This window comes from Balaenoptera ricei, chromosome 1 (assembly GCF_028023285.1).
Source record: "Balaenoptera ricei isolate mBalRic1 chromosome 1, mBalRic1.hap2, whole genome shotgun sequence".
Classification (NCBI taxonomy): Eukaryota; Metazoa; Chordata; class Mammalia; order Artiodactyla; family Balaenopteridae; genus Balaenoptera; species Balaenoptera ricei.
The window spans coordinates 24,730,196-24,753,001 of record NC_082639.1 but is presented as its reverse complement, the minus strand read 5'-3'; the positions used below and the strand labels follow the sequence as shown (position 1 = coordinate 24,753,001).

At 52.0% G+C, this 22,806-nt stretch overlaps 1 protein-coding gene across 2 annotated transcripts in view; it reads left to right on the top strand.

Annotated features, from left to right (window-relative positions):
- The first annotated feature begins 5,892 nt into the window (after positions 1–5,892).
- The window catches only part of NKAIN1 (sodium/potassium transporting ATPase interacting 1), a 42,049-nt gene continuing 25,135 nt past the window's right edge, over positions 5,893–22,806 (top strand). For both annotated transcript variants that reach the window (XM_059896442.1, XM_059896452.1), the window contains exon 1: positions 5,893–6,346. In XM_059896442.1, the coding sequence (XP_059752425.1) occupies positions 6,293–6,346 (54 nt within the window). In that variant the 5' untranslated portion in view covers positions 5,893–6,292. The remainder of the gene's footprint in view (positions 6,347–22,806) is intronic.

Below are 22,806 nucleotides of genomic sequence, written 5' to 3'. Positions count from 1 at the left end.
TGAGGCACACAGGATCTTTTGTTGCGGCGTGTGGGCTTCTCTCTAGTTGTGGCGTGCGGGTTTTCTCTCTAGTTGTGGCACGCTGGCTCCAGGGTGCATGGGCTCTGTAGTTTGCGGCACTCAGGCTCTCTAGCTGAGGCGCGCGAGCTCGGTAGTTGTGGCGTGTGGGCTTGGTTGCCCCACGGCATGTGGGATCTTAGTTCCCTGACCAGGGATCGAACCCGTGTCCCCTGCATTGTAAGGAGGATTCTTTACCACTGGACCACCAGGGAAGTCCCTCAACCATTCTTTCTTAGAAATTTTTTTCCTTTTAAGATTTGAAGGAAGTTGGTTGGACAGGGGTGGTGGCAGGAAGGAGGTGACAAGCAGTAAAAAGTATGCACAGAAATTAAAGAGAAGGGGTCATAGCTCCTGAACACAGCTTGCTGTTAAACACTTCTGTGTCTGCACTTCTTTTTTTTTCTTTTATTTATTTATTTTTAATTTTTCTTGCACTTCTTTTTCTGTCTGGCAGCCTATATTTCAGGCATCATCCTTTCTCTGAAGTTTTCCATCACTGCCTATTCCCAAGCAGAGTTAGCCATTCTTTCCACCATTTGATTTCTGTACCTCACAGGCACTATGCCCTTCTATGTATCACTCATAACTGTCTGTTTATATGTCTGCCTCTCCCACAGGCCCAAGAGTCACAAACTCAGATGCCATCAGGGCCCAGAGAGGAAAAGCAAATGGGTGAAGTTGCTGGGTTTAGGGAAACAAGCAGTGGACGATGTCACGCTGCTGGCCTGTATGCTAAGCCTCAGGCTTTTAGCCCAAGGATTGTCAGGGGCACCTATCCTTTTCATCTTTGGTTCCAAAGCTCCTAGCTCAGTGCCTGACACAGTAATGGAACTTACCCGGAGGTCTTGAGAACCAGCTCTGCCCTAACGTGCTGTGTGACATTACAGAACTCACTCAACCTCTCTGCCATTCAGGTTCTCCCTTTCTTGATCTCTCGCCTCTTCAGAAAAGGCACTTTGCAGATCATCTAGGCCAGTGGCTTTTTCACTTTGTTCCTGAGGGACTTTGGCTTGAGGGGCTGATCTGGGGGACTTCACAGGATGCAGGGGCAGACTGAGACAGCAGGTTCCCAGCCCTCTTCCTCCACAAAACCAGAGTGGTCCAACATTTTTTCAGTTTTAGAAATGTATGATTTCTTTTGAAGAGAAGCATTTGCTGCTAAAAAAATTAAAGTTCAAAAACCATAAGGAATGCAGTAGGAATGGTATAGGTAGTTCTGCCTGAATTCAAATCCTGATTCTGCCACTTCCTTGTTGTATGACCCCAGGCACGTGATCTAACCTCTCTGAGCCTCAGTTCCCTCTCCTAGAAACTGCCGGTGGTGATAATAGTACCCACCTCAGAGGGCTCCTGTGAGGTTTAATGCGTTAATGCGTACAAGTTGCTCAGAACAGTGCCTGGCACAGAATGCTTAAGAGGTGTTAGCTACTGTGATATAATGAGGTCTTTGTCCCTAGTCTTGGCACAGAGCTCCTAAAACTCTGGGAGTGTCCTCAGTGATAGGCGTGTCTCTTGTTATTCATGAGTCCCTTTTGATCACACCTGAGTTTATTCTAATGAGATGACTTAGGACGAGACCCCTCAACAGACTCAGGATGGGACTGGTCACCAGAAAGACCAAGTGATTAGAGATGAACCTTTTAGCCCCTCCTACTGAGCTCCAGGAAGGAGGGGTGGTAGCTGGTGACCAAGCTCTTTAACAGCTCTAGAACAATGAGATCCAGAGCAGCTTCCAGGTAGGTGAACCAGCTGGGAGGGTTGTGCACCCCTACTCCACAGAGACAGAAGTGCCCAGGACCCTTCCAGACCTCACCCTATAGACCTCTTTGTCTGGCTATTCATTTGTATCCTTTATGATAAGCCAGTAAATGTAAGTAGACTACCTTCCTGAGTTCTGTGAGCTGTTCACAAACAAATTATCCAACCTGAGGAGGAGGTCATGGGGACCCCCGATTTATAGCTGGTTGATCAAAAGTAGAGCTGGCTGGAGATCTGCAACTAGCATCTGAAGGAGAGGCAGTCTTGTGGGACTGAACCTTTAAGCTGTGGGTCTGCGCCAACTCTGGGTAGTGTCCGCATTGAATTGAATTGAATTGTTGGACAACCAGCTGGTGTTGGAGAGTTGGTTGGTGTCAGAAAACACCCCACAAACTGTAATTAGGGAGCACGTTCAGTCCTCTAACTTGGAAGGAGAAATTAATAGGTTTAACGTTTCTGCTATCTTATGAGTGAACTTTCTCAGAAGCTTTTAGTGTTTTAACCCAGAGAGGGACTAATGGTGGAAGATTCAGACATGGTGACTAGGCTTGGTTTAGGGCAAGGGAAGGACGTAACACCTCAGAAATTTCCTCACTTCAGCAGCTCCTAATGTGCCTCTCTCTAGGGCTGACCATGATCCTGCCTTCTTACTCAGGAAGCGTAGGAATGTTCTGAATCATCTCTGTCCTTTATTTCTAAATCCTGCTTCATTTCCCCCACATTCTTTCCCTAGTCCAAGGGTTAGTCATCTTTTGTGTCGACTACTACAAGCCCCTCCTGATATCATCCTCAGCTCCTAACACCCCCAAATTCTTGCCGAAGATGTTTCTATCTCTTCCTATAGTTAGATTGCCTTCCCCCTTAGCATCCTGGACTTCCCCGTGGTAAAGAGAGCACAAGGTATGCTAGGGCCCAAGGCAGGAAGATCATTCATTCACCACGTACTTGTTGACTCCTGATGTGATCCAAGTCCTGTGGGATATAGAGATAAATTATGACACAGTCACTGTCTTCATAGAGCTCAGTCTATGGGGGAACAAAATCAGCCAAGGACAGTAAATCCCAGTAAAATCTCTCATGGAGATAACACAGACCACATGTGATCCCAAAGGAGGGTGCCTCCTTGAGGTCACAGAGTGTTAAGGAAGGTCTGGGATGGGTGGGGGAAGTGACAGGTGAGCTGAGATTTGAAATTTGAATAGGAGGCCTCCAGGCTGAAAATTTGGATGGGAGATGCATTCTAGACAGAACAACACATGCAAATCATGGAAGTGAGAGATGGCGTGCTGTGTGTGTGTGTGGTGTGGGCAAGACTTCGACTAAACGGAATGACCCAGGGGCAGAGGCTAGTTCTGCTGATGTCAGGCCATCATCCCTGGTCCCATAGGACAAACTTAAGAGTGAGTCAGCCTGGCCCTGGAACAGGGTGTCACAGGCATGATGTGGTACAGCCAAGAGCCTGGCAAAGGCAGGTCACAGCCCCAGTGGAATCCACTGTTTTTAGGATTAAAGAGATAGTGTATGCCAAGTACCTGGCTCAGAGTAAGCACTCAATAAATGGGAGCCATGATGGTTATTATTATTGAATTGCATTGTTAGTGTCACAGAGGGAACTGGCAGACGCTCTGTGTGGAAGAGGCCCTAAAGAGGATCTCCTAGAGAACTGTTACATCTGGGCTGAGACTTTGCGGGGCTGGTTCTTATTCTTTTGTGGGAAATATACTCTTTGGAGAATCTGATGAAACCTGTGGACCCTTTCCGCAGAAAATGACACATCTGCTCAGATGAAGATTTGCATATTATTTCAGGGACTTCACAGACTCCTGGAGGCCTGTCTAGTCACAGAACCTGGTTGGACACAGCTGTTACTCGCCAAGCATGGCTGAGAAAAGTTCCCACTGTTATCTCAGCTTATTATTCCAGGTGAAAACCTCAGCTCATATAATTTCTTTTTTTAAAATTTTTAAATTAATTTTTATTGGAGTATAGTTGCTTTACAATGTTGTGTTAGTTTCTGCTGTGCAGCAAAGTGAATCAGTTATACGTATATATATCTCCACTCTTTTTTAGATTTCCTTCCCACTTAGGTTACCACAGAGCACTGAGTAGAGGTCCCTGTGCTATACAGCAGGTTCTCATTAGTTATCTATTTTATACATAGTAGTGTATATATGTCAATCCCAATCTCCCAATTCATCCCACCCCCCATAATTTCAACTCTACGAATATTCTGTGTGTTTTAAAATACCAAGTGGTTGGGACTTCCCTGGCGGTCCAGTGGTTAAGACTCAGAGCTTCAAATGCAGGGGGCACGGGTTTGATCCCTGCTCGGGGAACTAGGATCCCACATGCCACACGACACAGTTAAAGAAAAAAAAAAAAAAAGCACAACTAAGTGGCAAAAAATAAAATAAATAAAATAAAAGTGGCGGCTGACAAGTAGGTGGAGGATGGAGACCAGTGAAGAGACCATTCTGACAGTCCAGGGAGAAAACACGACTGGCTTCAGGGGCATGTGTCCTCTGCAGTCACACAGGGCCCTCCCTGTGCTTGGTTTTATGGTCTGCTGTGTCTTCCTTCCTAATGAGCCTTAAGGAGTCTTGCATTTTCATTTTGCACTGGCCCCCACAAATTATGTCGCCAGTCCTAGGAGAAATCATGCATTCGAGTGCTTACTCTGTAAACAGTGCGTAAGTGGCAGTGCTGGAACTGGAATCCAAGCTGCTTGGGTCCAGAACCATGGGTCTTAATCTATGTCATACTGTTTTCTGAGTCCAGAGGGCCAGTGAGAGCTGAGAAGAAGGATAAGAATAAGAAACATTGTTTCTTCTGCCAGAACACTATTCTCCATGCCTTGGCCTCTCCTTCCCTCCTACTGTCTTCTCAGTATCAATGCCATGTCCTCAAGGAGGCCTTTTGGGGTCTCCGGACCTGAGTTATGGCCCCCTTATTCTTTCACTTTTTGTTATCCTTTAAGGTACTCATCAGAATTTGTCATTATTTATTTGCATGTTTTCTGGTTTTAATGACAATTCCTCACTAGACTATTCTCTCAGTGAGTGCAGGACTGGTTCATCCCCTTATCCCCAGTGGAGAGCCTGGTAGGTAGTAGGTATTTCATAGATAACAGCTGGAAGGTAAGTTCACAGAATGTACTGACAGGTCAGATGGGATAGAGGAGCCCGGAGATTGCCGCAGGGATTCCCACCTGAGTGATGCTAATCCCTATATAAGACGTTAGGAGTGGGGCTGGGATGATTCAGTGGACTGGGGATGTGTTTGACAGCTTGAGTGCTTTTGGAGGGGGTGCCTTGAAGAAGGCAGTCTTCTACTGGCAAGCCTTTCCTGACTCCCTCCCCAATGCAGCCTGGGTGAGGGGCTGGCCACAGCCCCCTGGGCAGACCATTGCCATCAGGCATCTCCTGCTTATGCCCCTGGGGGTTGCCTGTTCCCTGGCCTGGGAAGCTCAGTTGGTTCTGGAACAGTGTTGCTGGGCTCATCTCTGGGTCATAGGGCTCCCAGGGGTGTGTATGCAGTCAGTCGGGGCTCAATAAATGCCAGTAGAAGAAAAGAGGGAAGGAAGAACTCAGGAGGGAAGCTGGGATGGGGAGCAGATCTGGGGAGTGGAGTGGAAATAGAAGGCCAAGGTTGGAGCCGCCGGGCCCTAGGGACAAGGTGGACAGAGGAATGCTCCAGCACCCTCGGGAGGCCAGGCACAGAGCTAAGTGCTTTATTCACCTAACTGCATTTCATCTTTGTGGCAACACTGAAGCAGTCATTATTATTCCTATTTTGTTAGGAAAACGGAGGCCCAGAGAGGTGACGTGATTTGCCCAAGGTCACACAGCGAGTGAGCAGTGAAGTCTGGGTTTGACCCAGGGCCATCAGTCCCCAAGCCTTCACTCTTCCCACTTCACTCCTGCCTCTCGCCCCTGCTCTCCGCTTCCCTCCCCCTTCTCCACTCCCTCCGTTTCCTCGGCCGCCCCGCCCCGCCCCGCCCCGCCCCGCCCCTCTCCTCCCCTCCTCTTCCCTCCCCTCTTTCCCTCCTTCCCTACCTCTCGGCGGCGGCGGAGCCACGTGGTGGGGCCGGGAAGCCGCGGCCGCCGAGCGCCCGGGCGGCTGCCCCTGCTGGGCAGTGCTGCTCTGCGCTGCGCCGCGCTCGGTGCCTGCGCTCCCCACTCCGCGCTCCCCGCCAGCCGCCCCGGGGCGGGAGGCGCGCCTGGCGGCCGGCCGGCCGGCCAGACAAAGGAGGCGCGGCAGAGCCGGCGCGCGGGCGGACGGACCATGGACTCCGAGCGCGAGCGGCCGGCCGCAGCCCTGAGGACCCGGCGCTCCCGGGCCCGGCCCTAGGCGCCCGGCCCCGCCGCCCGGGGCGCCCAGCTGGGAGAACGCGGAGCCCGCGCGGCGCGGAGGAGGCGGCGGCCGCCGAGCTAGAGGGGCGCCGCGGCGAACGGCGCGCGCGGCCCCCGGAGCCATGGGCAAGTGCAGCGGGCGCTGCACGCTGGTCGCCTTCTGCTGCCTGCAGCTGGTGAGCGCCGCGCGCCCGGGCTGCCGGGCCGGGTGGGGCGCGGCGGGGCGGGGTCCCGGGGCGTGCGGGTGGGGTGTGTGTCTCTGTCTGTGGGTCTGGGGCGAGCGCCCGGGTTGGGGGGTGGTCTGGAGTCACGAAGCGGACGGGCGGAGCCTGCTCGGGCTGGCCCGGCTGTCTCTTTGTGTGCACTTCTCGCCCGGCGCTCCCCGGTCCCCGAGTGCGTCCTGTGCGCGAGTCCCCGGCCCGCTCCGCGCCTGGGGCTCGGCGCGTCTCGCCCGCACTATACGAGCGGCCTTCTGTTGGGGATATGCGCTGTGGGACTGTGGCTCGCCGGGGTTTGGGGGTGTTTCCGAGGCTGGTGTGTGGATCCGTTGAGGTCACTGCCGTGTGTTTTCCTCTAGATCACTCGTTTGCGTGGGTCTCAGCCTCTGGTCTCCGCCCCAGTGTTTCTCACAAAGTCTCTGCTCCTGTGTGTGTGTCTCTCCTGGTTTCTCCTTGGTATGTCTCTAGATCTCTGACCATTTCTGGTCCATGTTCATCTGTGTGTGTCGGGATCATAGACTCCAGGAACCGTTCACTCCTTTGTGCTCTTCCTGCCTCCCTCTATCCTCCTGACTGGGCAGGCCTGGGAATGGAGAGCCCCTCCCTGGAGAGGGTCACAAGGAGCTACCAGGTCCTGGGCCAGTCTGACCAACCAGGTGCGGGATCGCCCTCCCTGCTTGGGCTGAGGCCACAGGCATTCTGTCAGTCACCATTTCCACCAGAGTTGGGGGGGGGCGGGGGGGAGGCAGGCTCCTCTGCCTGGGCTGGCACTGATAGGGGTGGGATACTTGGGTGCCCTGGGGAGGATGGGAGCATCTGGGGACACTATACCTAATCCCAGCCCAGGGAACTCAGGTTCTTGTCTCAGGGAGGCCAGTGGAGTGAATTTGAGGGCTGAAGGGGACCAGCTCTGCCCTTCCGTTCAGACTCAGGCAGGTGAATTTGGGAAGGTGTTTAAGGAGAGGCCAGGATCTCCTGCCTACCCTAGAGCTGAGGCCCAACAACTGGGGGCTTTGGGGGCAGAGGTGCATGGGGACCTCCATGGACGGAACTCAGGTCTGAGTCTGAGTTGGGGTAACCTGAGCCTCACTGATGCCTGACTCCGTGATCCGGGTCTCCACTTTTGCCTGCATCCATTGCCCTTCCTCCACCACAGGTGTGTACAGTAACGCAGAATGAAGCTTTGAGTGTGGCTATACAGACCTCCTCGTTCATCTTTTTTCTCTCCTCTTGTGGACCCCAACCCCAAACTTGCATCCACAGACCTGCCCTCTTGGGCAGCGGGCGAAACAGCTGGGCCCTGAAGATTGTAGCCCTGCTCCCAGCTGTGGGCTGCAGGGCAAGTGACTTCCCCTGGCTGGGCCATCTTAGTCGGCCTCTCGGTAAATTCCTCATCCTTGAGTGTGGCAGAGGGGATTAATTAAGATCAGGTAGAATGGAAACTCCAGAAGGGCAGAGATTATCTTTCTCGTTCCCCCTAAATCCCCAGCAGCTGGAACAGTGCCTGGCACTCCATTAATATTTGTAAAATAAATGAGTGAATCAGTTATTTGGCAACTCCAGGCTCCCAGTTCCTCTTGATCTCCTTTGAGGAACATAAAATGCCAAGAAGTGCTGAAACTTTCCAAGGAATTATTTTTTCTGTGTTAATTTTAAAATTTTAAACTAGGACTTTTTTTTTAATTAGAAAAGTAACACACATATTATAAAATGATTAAATCAATAAATAACCAAACAGAGCAGAAGTTAAAGACGTTTCCTTCTATGCCCAGTCCCATACCCCAAAGGTAAGCACTATTAACAGTTTGGCCCACGGTCATTCTCTGTTGATGATAATAACAGTGGTTAGCTTTGGGGAGCACTTACTAGGTGCTAGGTACCCTGTAAGCACTTTTCCATGTATTAACTCATTTAATCCTCCTAACAACCCTAGGAAGTAGCTTGCCCAGAGTTCTACAGTTAGGGGCCAGGCTGTGAGGCCAGACAGCTGACCAGCATCCTCTGTTGCCTTCTTAACTGTAAAAGTAGTTCTGGCTCTGATGAGTCAGGGGTCCCTTGGGAGGTGCTTCCTACTCTATAGAGAGATGAAGGCGGCGAGGCAGTACCCCTGCCTCTCACTTACCTGCCTCCATAGCTCTCCCCAGCTCAGCAAAACCCACCCTTCCACTTAGAGGGCTCACCAGCACAAGGGGCTCTGGAATTAGACAAGACCTGGGTGGGATTCTGATCCTTCTACATCTTGGCTGGGTGCCTTTGGGCAGCTTGTGAGGGTTACATGACATAATTTGGGGAGGTGCTCTGAGGAGGGACTTGAAAATGGGTCTCTTGGGTCTGTTGCTCTGTCTGGTCCGATTGCAGAGTGGGTCCCTTCAGCTGTCGCTAACCCCCAGGAGCCTTCGCTGCCTGACAGCTTTGGTAATGTGCTCCCGGCTGCTGGAATTCACCAGCCTGACATCATCCCAGGGAGAAGGGAGCCTGTTTTCTCATCCAGTGGACAGGGGCAGAGAAGGAAGAGACTGTTAAATGTTTCTCAGCTGAAAACTTTAGAAGAGGAACTGTGTCGTTTTTCTTTCTTGTGTGGGGCTTGATGATTACAAGAAAACAGCCCAGTTCTAAACACTGTTCTATAGTTGGGGTAGACTTGCTTTGGGTGAGGGAGTACGATGTGAGGGTGCACTGGAGGGTGGGAGAAGCAGGTGGGGGCTGGACCGTTCAGGTGGACAAGTAAAGGGGACAAGCCTCTGGAGTTTGACAGGACAGACGTGGGTTTGAGTCCTGGCTCTGTCACTTCCTAGCTGTGTGATCTTAAGCAAGTTGCTTAGCCTCTCTGAGTCAGTTTTGTCATCTGTTTAATAGAGATGATAGAAACAGTTCCCAAGTCTTAGGGTTGTTGTTAGGATTAAATGCATATAGCTTAATGCAGATGAGCTTAGCACTGTGCCAGGCACAGAGTGAGCATTCAATAAACTATAGTTTTTTATTGTTATTATCTTAATATGTCTACCCTGGTATGCTTCCCTGGAATTGTGACCCAGACATATCCAAGTGCCCTCCTGCACTCTTCCTTTGTGGGAAGCAGCAGGTAGTTGGGCATGGAGCTAAGAGTCAGGAGGCCTGGATTCAAGCCTGCTTCTGCCACTGACATCCTGTGAACTTGGACAAGTCTTTTCCCTACTGCAAGCCTTGGTTTTTCCCCATCTGTAAAATGGGAAGAACCACTGATCTGTGTCTCTAGGGTCCTGCCAGTTCTGCCCATCTGGGACCCTGGGAGGATGTCTGGACTGGCCTGGAGGTTTCTGTGTGTCTCAGTCTAGTTCGACTCTGTAGAACGTCTAGGGTCCCTTGCTTTCTCCCTACTTGGTATATCATCTTAACATTACTAATGCTATTCACACTCTAATTTTTATGTGTTTCCCTTTTCCCTCCCCTGTCCAAACCCTGCCCTTCTTTCCTGGTCCACCTCCTTCCTGAAAGCTTACAGGCTACTCTATTCTTCCAGTAAGAGGATGAACCAGGGAGATTTGCCCAAGGGAATCATCAATTTCTTCATCATCACCATGATCACTCCCATTTCTGGAGTTCTGTGCTAAGCACTTTATATGTATAACCTCATTTAACCCAGTGAGCTTACATATGTAAAGTGCTTGGCAGAGTTGCCTGGTACATGTTCAGTGATCGATAAACGTTAGCTATTTTACGGTTTTTATCCTTCTTATTTTTATCCTACAAAATGGGATAGATGTTTTTATTAGCCCCTTTTTCTTTTTTTTTAATTAATTAATTAATTTGTTTGTTTTTTTATTTTTGGCTGTGTTGAGTCTTTCGTTGCTGCGCATGGGCTTTCTCTAGTTGTGGCGAGAGGGGGCTGCTCTTCGTTGCGGTACGCGGGCTTCTCATTGTCGTGGTTTCTCTTGTTGCGGAGCCTGGGTTCTAGGTACGCAGTTAGCCCCTTTTTCTGATGAGGAAACTGAGGCTCAGGTCTCTAAGCTAGTCAGTGACAGCACCAAGATTCACGCGCTCTTTTGCCGGAGCAGAGAGCCACCCTCTCCGCCCTATGTCACTCTGCTTCTCACGTTTAAGCAGCCCCTGACCTCAGACAGGTCTCTTCACTGCTTCAGGCCTCAGTCTCCTTATCTGAAAACGAAAATGATACTGTTTCAATAGGATCACGCACATGCCTGGCACCATGAGCCAATGAGTGGTCAGTAATACATCACTGCCATGATTGTTCTTGTCCCGGCTCTGTGTGACCTTGGACACATGCATTCGCTCCTCTGGGCCCCAGTGTCTTTCCCTGTCAAAGAAAAGGAGTCATCCTTACCTCTCAGAGTTAGAAAAAGGGCTTAGGCAGCTGCCATGCACACAGTAGGTACTCAGAAAACACATCGGTTTCATTCTTTTCTCCTCTGGAAAGCTCTTTGCTTTCTGGAAGATGGTGGGTGAGGGGGGAAATATGTTGCTTCCTGCTGAGCTGCGAGTAATGGTGTGAAACGTGGTCAACCTGATTGATGTTGTTATTAGCAGCAGCGGATGGTGAAGACATGAAGACCGGAGGGAGCTAGGCTCTGCAGGGGCCTGCGCTTAGAAGCAGCTGCATCTGCAAGCTCATGGCTTCCTGGGGAGGGGCTGGCTCTGCTCTGGGTGCTTCAGGTCCTTGGGCCGGGCTTCAGAGTCAGAGCATGAAATCGTCCAGGCCACTGACCCTCTTTGTTCTTTATACCCCTTTGACAGGGTAGGGGCTGGGGTGATCAAGTCCCTTTTGCAGATGGACAGACAGAGGCCAAACTGCCCTCAAAACCTTTATGAGGTGGGCAAGGTGGAATGGAGCAGGGCCCCCCCCACACGGGGGGGAGGTGCAGTGGATGGCCCTGGTTCTGCTCCTTTGCAGGGGTGGTGGCTGGGGGATTTTGACATAAGTACCCCATAAATGGCAGCTGCTCTGACATCTGGCACAGAGGGGTGAAGGACCTCTGGGATCAGGCAGACATTGCTGCCTTGCTTTGTGACTTCCAGAAAGTCCCTTACCTTCTCTGAGCCTCTGCCTCTTTCCTGTAAAGTAGTCAGGACAACAGCTCCTACCCCATGGTAGTTTGGGAAGGTTCCCTGAGATGGTGCCCAGACAGCACTGGCCCAGGCAGTGCTCCCTGCGGCTGGCTGTTATTTGCCTTGCAGTTTGGATAAGTCACTTCAGCCCCCATCTCTGCCTGGATTAGAGATTTTAGCGACCAGACTCATACCCATAAACTCTTCAAGTCTTAGTTTCTTTATATGGAAAACGAATGGTTCGGTGGGAAATAATAACAACAACTTCCTTTTATTTGGTGTCTGCTATGAACCAGGCACTGTGCTTAAGTGCTCTATATACCTTATCCTTTGTTACTATCTGGCTTATCCATGGCCACATAAATAGTAGGGACAGAATGAGCATTCACGCATCAGGACTCCACTGCTTCTACCTTGCATGCCCTATTGCTCCCCCGTAGGATTGTGGCGATGCTGGATGTGGAAACCGATGGAGAAATCTAAATCTTTCTTTATCCATAAAGGGTTGTTACTAGACGCCAGACCTTCTGAGCTGCTTATTCAAATGCTAACCCCATCCCCCGTCCCCATTTCTCCTCACCCCAAGACCTGTGTTGGGTTTAAGGGAACTGTGACGCAGGTTAAGAACAAGTTATGCGGGAAAGAAATTAACCTGTATTGAAGACTTATCAGCCCTCATAACAACTCTATGAGATAGGGATGGTCTTTATACCCATTTACTGATGGGCATACTGAGGTCAGAAGAATGAAGTGACTTGTTACCAAGGAAACAAAAGATACAGTCTAGGCTTCACATAAATGATCACAGGGAAAGGATTTGAGAACAATTGCAAAATCTAGACCAAGTGGAGATGGTCAGCTCTAATGGTTGAAGTCTCTTTTCTCATCTAGTTTCAGGGAGGAGTAGGTGATAGGAGAGCAAGATGAGACCAGAGATGTGCTTTTAAAAGCTAACTCCTGGGCTTCCCTGGTGGCGCAGTGGTTGAGAATCTGCCTGCCAATGCAGGGGACACGGGTTCGAGCCCTGGTCTGGGAAGATCCCACATGCCGCGGAGCAGCTGGGCCTGTGAGCCACAATTACTGAGCTTGCGCATCTGGAGCCTGTGCTCCGCAACAAGAGAGGCTGCGATAGTGAGAGGCCCGTGCACCGCGATGAAGAGTGGCCCCCGCTTGCCACAACTGGAGAAGGCCCTCGCACAGAAACGAAGACCCAACACAGCCATAAATAAATAAATAAATGAATGAATGAATGAATGAATGCTAACTCCTGGCCACAGCAGATGGAGCTGGCTTTGGTCTGGGGAACCCCAGTCCCAATGCTCTTGGTCTCCCTGCTGGTCCTGGAGAGGGAGAGGGATGGTGATTCGGAGACTGAGGGAGAGCCTCAGGCAGCAAAACACGCCTCTCTGGGACATGTGCTCCTGCCAGCAAGTACCAGGGTTTTGGAAGAGCAGTTACTGTGGTTGCAGGTTTTAATGGGTTACTCTGGCCTCCTGGTCCCTGCCTTTCAGAGCAGCTGGTACATCCAGAGGCAGGGAGTTCGACTGGAAAGAGCTTGAGCTGTGCAGTCAGGCTGGGGTTTGAGTTCCATCTCTGCCTCTTTATAGCTGAGTGACCTTGGGCAAGACACTTAACCTCTCTGAGCTTCCACGTGCATTTCTCTAAATCAGGATACTAGTAATCGTCCTCAGAGAAGTGTCCTTCCCGGAGGTAAGATATGCTGAGTAGGAGCTCACAGAGGGTTCACATTCTTGAATGCCCCGTAAGTGAGACAGCAGGTTTTATGAACATGAATATCGTGGGATGGGAAATGGACATGTCCTTTTTTTCAACCAGTTGAAGGCCCAAGTTGAAGCAGAGGTTCTGCTAAACGTTTGTGGCCTTGGCCTTACTGTCCCTCTATCTTCTCTTCTGTAAAATGGGAATAATAATCGCACATCCTCATGGGACTATAGTAAGGGTGACCTGAGATAAGGCAGGGAGAGCTCTGGGCACAGAGTCCAGCGCTCATTCAGAGGAAATCAGAGAGGAAGCTTGGCTCTCTGTGTCCTCTGTAAAAGGAGAAGGTTGGACTCATCATCTCAAAGGACTCCTCCAGCTCTGACTCATCAGTGAGTTCCATCCTTTCCCAGGAGGAGATCAGAGCTGCTGCCACATCAGCCCACCTTGCTGCAGGCAGCGATGACTGATGGGAGTATCAGGCTCTGGGGAGAGGAGGAGACTCCTGCCTCCAGTGGCATGCCTGAGGCTTGACACCTGGGGTGCCAGGCTGTCAGGGACTCAGGTGACCTGTTCTTTCCTCTGTCTGTTTGAATGAGTGTCGGTACTATCCCCATCCCAAATGCCCACATGGCATATTTAGTTGTAAGATCAAGTCTCAGACCCCAGAGGTTCAGAGCAGGAGGTTCTAACCCATCATTAACCCCTGACCCACTACAGGGGAACTTCCTGACCCCTAGAAAGACAAAATATTGTTGGGTAAGAGAGTAAGCTTTGCCATCAACTAACCGTACCCTGAGTTGCATTCAGCAAATATTTACGAAGCACCTACAAAGTGCTGGGCACAATTCTTGGTGCTGAGTCACTTTAGGGTACAAAATATACCCTGAGCTGCAAGTCAGAATCCCAGGGTTCTGGTACTCACTTCCTGTGCAACTTTGAGCTGGCCCTGCCCCTCTCTGGGTCTCATTTTCTCCAGTCTGTGAAACCAGGGGATGGAGGAGAGAGTGTTGAACTCCATCAGCGGTTTTCAAACTATCTACAGAGGCTCTGCAGTGGTGGACTGACAATCAGGTGGTGAGTTCCCTGTCTCTGGCAGTGATTAAGAATTTATATGTAGGTTGGATGACTTGGATGTGTAATGGATCTAGTGACGATCCGAGTCCCTTGGAAGCACCAGAGGCTGATTCTGCGTCCTGAGAGGACAGTGGCAATAGTACAAAATGGTATATATTATGAATAATGAAAATTGTGAGCATTTTTGTGCTTTTACCATGACCCTTTGCCTTAAGCATGCTCCCCCCTACCCCAAATCACAGAGCGTGGCAGAGCTCCTGGCACAGGAAGTGGGGGAAATGGGAGTCTGTAGATACTTTATTTCCGTGCCCACTCTGGCTACCCCGTGCCCTAGAAGGAGAGGCAGCCCTGGGATTATTAGGGTAGGGGTGGCTCCTACGCCTCTTTCTTTTGAGGTTGGGGGGTAGGTTCTGCAACCCCAGCCTGAACCAGAGATGTGGGTTTGCAATTACAGAATTAAATGCACAATTAGGCATAATTACCAGTGCTCAGAGCCTGAGACTGCTCATAATAGGCGTGTAATCTACTGCAGCCTCTGTTTATACTACTCAGCGCTCTCCCTAATGATGCTAGGATGCCTTCACACTGCACTGTTGCCATGGAGATGGGCCTGCCACTATCATGCAGGGCTGACAAATAGTGTTCTGGTCCTGGACCCCTGGCTTGTTTCTGAGGCCTCGGCAGCCAGCCCTGGAGTGGAGGGGCCGGCCAGGTGGGCCAGGAAGGCAGGTCAGCCCTCCCTGCCCTCTGACATACCCCACTGGTTTGAGCCAGCCTCAGAGGCACCAGGGAGGACAGGAAGGGGGGTGGGTTCAGTCCCCCTGAGTCCTCAAGGCTGGAGCAGGATGGCCCAGGTACTGTGAAAGGTCTGTGGTTACCCATTCAAGCCGTGGTCTGGACAAGGGGCCCTGCAAACAGCCAGCTCCCACATAGGACTGGCTGTGCTATGAACTGGCTCTGTGACTTTGGACAAGTCCTTGCCCGCTCTGGGGCTCGGTTTCCCCATATGTGAAATGTCCAATAAAGAAGATTTACTGAGCATTTCGAAGCACTGCCAACTGTCGCAACCGCTCTACCTGTGGAAGCTCGTTCACCCTCACTGCACCCTTTTGTGGTAGACAGTTATGATCCCCGTTTTGCAGAAGCAGAATCTGAGGCTGCAGGCCGTTACATCAGGCAGTGGAGGAGCTGGGATACCAACCCAGGCAGCCGGACTCCAGGCCCTACTCTTAACCTCTAGCGTATGGCCTCACATGTGTCGTCCCTTATCACCCTCCCAGCAGCCCCAGGGCTGGACCACTGTTATCCCCATTTCCTAGATAAGGGCTCTGAGGCTCAGAGAGCTACAGTTGATTGCCCAGTGTCACACAGCAAGGCAGTGACACAGCAGGTTCTGGCTGATGCCAAAAGCCAGGATTGCTAACTTTGGCTTCTTAGTGGAAGTCATAAAGAGTGAAAAGATTTACTTCCTCAAGCACATACCAAGGACCCCCTTGATCCCCACCTGGACTGGCCCCAGCCACGAGGCAGGGAGGCCTGGGGTCCGCCCAGACCCAGCACTTCGATTTGATCTTGGAGGGAATCTTGGTCTAGTTCTTCTTTCATCTGTCTACCCCCACCTTGGTCACTGGAAACAGAGCGTATTGTTATGCTCTTTTTTTTCTTTTCTACATTCCTCTGTCATTCAGCATATTATGGATACCTACTGTGTGCCAGTTCTTGGGGACCAGATGGATCAGACACAGTGGAGAAACAAGACTGGAACACAGAAGTTTCAGGGTCAGATGGGCTTGGGTTAAAATCCTGCCACTTAATGCATGATCTGGGGCAAGTTGCTTGAACATTCTGTGCCTTAGTTTCTTCATCTGTTATGAGGCACCAATCTATACCTTGCAGGGTGTTGACAATATTAGCAATAACAACTACCACTTACCAGATGCTCACTGTATGCCAGGCACTCGGCTGAGGCCACTATATGCCCTGGATGAACCTTCCTAACACAGAGTCTCTCATTCCCGTTTAACAGACAAAGCAACTGAAGTTCAAGAAGTTCAAGTGCCTTGCCCAGGGCCCCCACAGCCCCGAGTCCAGAGGCCCTACTCATCTTTACTAACTGTCCCACCAGGATGAAGATGTGTGTGTTCCTCCTGCCACTTCCCTGAAGCCCCTGGCTGCTTGGCCAGTTCTTCTTAGGGAATGAAGCATCCAGATGAAAGGACAATCTGAGGGTGACAGTGCCCACCTGGCACTGCCCAGGGTTCTGTCTAACTGGATGATACCCCATTGAAATCCTAAAGGCTGGGTTTTCTGAGAGGAGGGTATCAGACATCACTCTGCCTCCGTACTCTACAGCTGGGAAAACTAGGATTTTCCCAAGACCACAATGCAAGTCAGTGGCAGAGTTGAGACTGGGACCCAAAGCCAGTTTAGGACACTTCTTGTTACCTTCCTTTTACCCCCCACCAGTCCTTTGGAGAGAGGCGTCTGGGGGGCTGTGGTGTGTATATTTGTGTGTTTGTATGTATGTATGCATGCAAAACTGCACACAGCTGCATGCCCAAGCATTTGTGGGGCAGACATTGGCACGTGGAGATTTGTGGATCAATAAACATCCCCTCCCGCTTCCTCCCTCTTCATTTATTCATGAACTCTGAACTCCTTGGCTCCAGAGAAACTGCCTGGAAGAAAACAATTAGAGCATAATTAGAACCATTCCTATTATCAACTCTCAGCGGGAGAGGAAGGGGGGCTGCTAGGGTGTAGGGTTGGCCCTAGGAGTTCCCATCGCCCCAACTCCTGCAGCTGCCCATTCAGCTCCTGCTCACCCCGCAGAGCTCAGCCCCCCTGGAGTCCCAGGCACTAGTCCATCTTCAGCAGAGAATAAGGACCTCATCCTGGAGGCATCCAAGCACTTGATAAAGCCAAGGAGGAGAGCTTTCTGCCTTGCATACTAAGTTAGAGTAGGTGATTTCCAAGTCCCTTCCACGCTGAGCTGCTTGGGTGCTCCCTGCCAGGGCCGGGGGCCAGGCACTGCAGGATAACTAAGAAGCACAACATGGCCCCTGCTTTCTAGAAAACATCCCTGTATCAGATTGCATTGAATGAAGACTACAATGACAATAGGAAATGTAAATTACCTGGAGGAAGCAATTTACCAGGCTGGGCTCCATTCATTGCCCATGATTAATAGTAATCATAACAGTACCAGCAGTGGATGTTTATGGATTGTTTCTAACCCCAGAGCCACTGCTCTTCCCCACCAGGTGTCCCACCAGCAGAGAGAGGTCACCCGGGAACAGGCATTCCTCCCCCTCTCTGAGGAACAGGAAGGTAAGATGCAGTGAGGTGCCAGGCACTATGTTTCTCACTTCAGATGCATTTTCTTACTTAATCTTGCAGAGACTCTAGGGGGTAGATATTAATATTATCTCCAGTGTACAGGTGAGGAAACTGAGGCTCAGGAAGTAACAAAGCCTGCCCAAGATAACACAGGGTTGGTGTAGACTGAAACCCAGGCCTTTCGGACTCTAGAACCCTTCTCATGCTTTGTACTTGACTAGGTTTGTTGGGGTTTTTTTTCCTAATTATTTTTCTTTTTTTTTTAATTTATTTTACTTATTTATTTATTTATTTATTTGTGGCTGTGTTGGGTCTTCGTTTCTGTGCGAGGGCTTTCTCTAGTTGCGTCAAGCGGGGGCCACTCTTCATTGCGGTGCGCGGGCCTCTCACTGTCGCGGCCTCTCTTGTTGCGGAGCACAGGCTCCAGACGCGCAGGCTCTCGGGCCTAGTTGCTCCGCGGCATGTGGGATCTTCCCAGACCAGGGCTCGAACCCGTGTCCCCTGCATTGGCAGGCAGATTCTCAACCACTGCACCACCAGGGAAGCCCACTTGACTAGGTTTGAGGGTGCAGTTTGCTCTCTCTTGAACTTCAAGTTGGACCTTGTAAAGCTATTTGATGCACCCCCTGTGTCCGTCTCCTTGTCCAAGGTAACGTGTTAAATCCTCTTGTTCCTCTTTTTCTCACTATGTGCCAGCTGAAGAGAGAGTGGGAGAGCCCTGCTACTGATCTGGGTCACGGCCCCCAGAACCAGCCTTGGCAAAGGAAAGTGAAGGCCTAGCAGATGAGGGTGTGGGGCCTCTTGAGAGAGGGTCACCATGGATAAAGGAGCCCAGGCTGTAACCAAGGAGACAGCCCCACAGCCCTTAGGCTGTGACAGGAGAGTGTGGCTTCATGATGGGGAGGGGAGGAAATTGCCACCTGGGGCCCAAATGGACAGAGAAGGGGACGGTGGGCTAGATTCAGTCAGAGGAGGAGCACAGGGCTGTGATGCTCCCACCTGGGGATGGGGGTGGATACCTGGGACCACAGGCTCCCTTCTTCCCTTACCCTGTCCCACCTGAGGGGAGGCAGCCGTGATAACAAGCTCCCCTTCGTTGACCCTCTGTAGGGTGCTGCCCCCTTTCTCCGAGTGACAGGTGGTCATCCTGGTAACGGGCCCTGTGCCCACCGGGGGTCTCTGACTTCCCAGTGGCCCCCTCCATCACAGGTGAAGATAGATTATTCTGCCACACACAGCTGTCCCGCTGGAGGTGAGGGCTCACGTGAGGCCAACTTTCAGATGTGGGCAGCTTTATAACACGGCTCCTTGTTGCCTTCAGGAGGAAGTCCAATGGTTCTCAAACTTTAGCGTGCATCACAAACACCTAGAGAGCTTGTTCAGATACAGATTTCTGCATCCTGCCCCGAGTGTCCGATTTAGTAGGTCTGAGGTGGGGCCTGAGAATTTGCATTTCTAACAAGTTCCAAGGTGCTGCTAATGCTGCTAGTCACACGTTGAGAATTACTGGGCTAGCTCGTGGGACACTGGGTGGCCCTGGCGGCCCCGCCAACCCTGACGCTCACCACGTCCATGTCCTTGAGCTCTGGCCACGTTGAGGTAAGCACACCAGCTGTACCTCACACCTCTGTGCCTTTGCACCTGCTGTTCCTGTCTCTGGAAGTCCCCTCCGCTCTTAATCTCCTTAAGGCCAGCTCACCCATCATCTCCTCTTTGGAGCGTCACTGTACTCCTGCACCCGTCTTCCTCTGGCCTCTGGGGACACCTTGCCCCTACTGCCTGCGTCACGGCAGGCATCCCTCTGTTGTCACCTGTTCTCATTTCCACGTCAAATCGCTCTCTCTAGACTGCGAGCTCCGTGGGGCCCGGAGCGGTGCCTGAGCCATCTGGTCCTCAGAGCCTGGTGGTGAGTCTGGCCCTCAGAAGGCCCTCAGTGATGGCGACGCTTGGGTGAACCCCATAAGCAGGTGGAAAGGCCAGGTGAATAATCACAAAGCTTCTGCTTACACTGTGTCTGGCCCTGTGCTAGGTGCCGGGGATTCTGTGGTGTGGGAGGCACCCGGCCAGTGTGGGCTCAGATGCTGTCAGTGATCATGTTGCGGTGTGGCCAGGGACATACGGAAAAGCAGACGGTGAAGGAGTCCAGTGTTAACGGGAGGGTTTCTTAGAGACAGTCTTCAGTGGAGTTGAACAGTCTGCAAGCAAGGCAGGAACCTTTTCATGGACTGCATTTACTCCTGACTATGGCCCCACCAGGCAGGAACTGTCGTCCCTGTTTTACAGATGAGTAAATGGGACCCAGGAGAGGGATTCACCGGCCACAAGTCACAGCACGCATGTGGCAGAGCTGGTGTCTGCCTGGATTTCCTGATGCTCAATCCTAAGCTCCCCCTGGACCGCCCAGAGTCCAGGCACCTGTGTGGTCTGAGACTCTTTCTTCGGAACGTGTCTCCAAGTGAGGGTTTACCAGTTTGCTCACGACAGACCCCAGGGTCCCCTGTTAGGTCAGCCCCAAGCCCACTTTCAGGACCTGCCAGGGCATCTCCAGAGGGAGCCTGTGCAGCTGGTATGTGCGCCCCCCGAGCCCCCGGGACAGACAAAGGCTGGCTGCCTGGGGGAGGGACAGGTGTGGATGTTGCCTACATGTGTGTCCCAGGGTGTCCAGACCTGTGTATGAGGCCCCTGCACAGAAGGAACCCAGAAGGCACTGCTATCTTCTGGCACGGAGCTCTGAGGAGTCTGAGAAATTTCAGCGCACAGCCTGGCCTTCCAGACCATTATGTCTGGGTGGGAAGATATAACATATTTTATTTAAGAGTTTCTCAGCTTGATTTGTAACTTAAATATTTGGACACATGGTGCTCTGTTGGTACTCTTGCCTCGGTCCTGAAGGCCCCCAAATGTTAGCGAAGGGTCTGGACTCGGGGGTGGGTGCCATAAGAGGCTCCCAGGTGCCTCACCTGCCTCCGGCGATGCCAGCTGCTCCAGCCCGTCGCTGTCTGTCTGCCGGTCAGCAGCCCCATGAGCCATCTGAGTGGGCTGCTGTCCCCAAGCTGCCACTAGCTGTCATTCTCATGATAGGCTGCCAGGGACACAGGGACCCTCCACTGAAGTGAGAGGCTGTCTGGGACCCCGTCTGGGAATCACACCGTGCTTGTCAGCTGTGACAGGCTGGGCTGGTGGGCGCCCAGGCCTGATGGGGCAGGAGGGAGGGTGTGGGGACGTGGTTTATCCAGGCCTGTGGCCAAATCCTTGACATACGCGATCGGCTCTCCCCGTGCCGGCTGCGTGAGGCAACGGTGAGATGTCCTGCTTCTGCTGCTGCCTGGGAGCGCGCACGCCGGCAACGTGCTCAGCCTCCCTGAGCCGCGTTTCTTCATCTGTAAAGTGGAGATCACTGGACCTGCCTCTTAGGGCTGTCCAGCAGATTCAGCGAGAGAATCCATGAAAGGCACTCGGCACAGCACCTGGCACTTAGTCAACACTTAGGAAATGGGAGCTGCTGTAATTACAGCCAATGGGAATGGCAGTGAGGCTCTGGGAGGTGGTGCGTCTGTAAGGCGCACAGTTACGACTGTTTGCTGAGTGGGAAGCTCCTGGCAGAGAATCCTGGAATGCAGGAGCCTGAAGGTCCCCGGAGACATCGTGCCAACCTTTTGTACGGATGGGTCCACAGAGGCCCGGGGAGGCGGTAGGGCCCGAGGGGTTTAATCCCTGTCTCCTTCCCTTGCCGCCCCAAAGAAAGTCAGGGAGCCTGGCATCGGGGCCCTTCGTGGACTGTCCCAGGAAGCAAGCTGATGCCATTTCTGGGAAGGATGGCAGTTGGATGTGTGATTCCAGACAAAGAAACCCTGAACAAAAATAAGCTCTCCAAGTGGGTGGAGGGGGGCTGCTCTTTGCTCAGTTCTGGGCAGCCGTGGGCCAGCGGCTGCAGCTAGAACCATTCCTGTAGTCTCAGTGTTTCTGGGCAGGAGTTGGTGGGGAGCAGGGGCAAGGTGCCACGAAGTCAAAATGCCACAGACATTCCCAGGAGACAGAGCTCAAACCCCACTCTGACACCTGGTGACCTCAAGAAAGGGCCTCACTCTCCCACTGCGGACAATGGGGACGACACTCCCCTAGCAGGATACAAAGTGTGTTACTCATGGACTCTAGGGCTAGAGAACCTGGACCAAAGCTTTACCAGCCGTGTGACCTTGGGCAAGATACTTTTCTTCTTCATGGTTCAGTTTTTCCGTGTGCAGAGTGTCTGTACCTGGCATGTTTCTGTGAGGATTAAATGAACCGAAGCATGGTGAGCGTCCGAGATGCTTGACATATCATAAGCGTTAGCTGTTAGTCTCTCAGTGTCATTCTGGGGGTAAAGTGAAATGCCACCTGTAAAGGGCGATGCTCAACATATGCACACAGTAGGCACTTGAGAACTATGCGTTCCCTTTCCTTTCTCCTGTAAACCAGGCCTGAAGATCAGGCAGGGCCTGGTCCTCGGGAGGGGCCCTCCCTCCACTCTTGCTGCCACACAGACAGCGCACCTCTTCCGCAACAGGCCCACCAGCAGCCTTCTGGCCCGGGGCCAGGAGATGATTGCAGGGGGCTGCTCCACTCTCACTCCTCAGCTCCTTTGCCCTCCCTTTTCATCTTCCCAGCCAGCCCCTGGGATGGGGGATGGGGAGGTGAGGACGAGGTGGTCTCCTCGGGGCTGCAGGTATCTGGTTAAGAGCCAGGCTCTGGCTCCAGAACCACCTGGTTTGCCACGGCTCTGCCGCCTCTGCAGCTCAGATCTCAGGCTGCGCTCCCCTCCATGGAACAGGGGTGATAACCCATCCCTCACTCAAATGAGAGGGCGCGTGCAAAGCACTTGCCACAAAGCCTGGTGCACAGTAAGTGCACCCTAAATATTAGCCATCGATATTAATGCTCGTGTCAAAGTTCAGATCCAGGCATTTTGAAGGGAAACACTTCAGCCCTGTCCCCTGGCGGGGGGTGGAGGGGTAACCCCTCCCATGCAGGCCCTCTCCTGCCATCCCTCCTTACCGCCCTGGCTCTCATAGGCCCCACGTGACCCTCTCCCCTGGCCCTCTCTTGGCCAGAACAGAACACTGGGGGGTGGGGTCCCCCAGAACTCGTAGATCACCAAGAAAGGAAGAGGGTGACAGGAGAGTGGGGGGGTGACACTCACTCCATTCACTTATTCCTTCATGCCACAGATGAATCAGAGCAGGAGACCTGCACAGATAAAC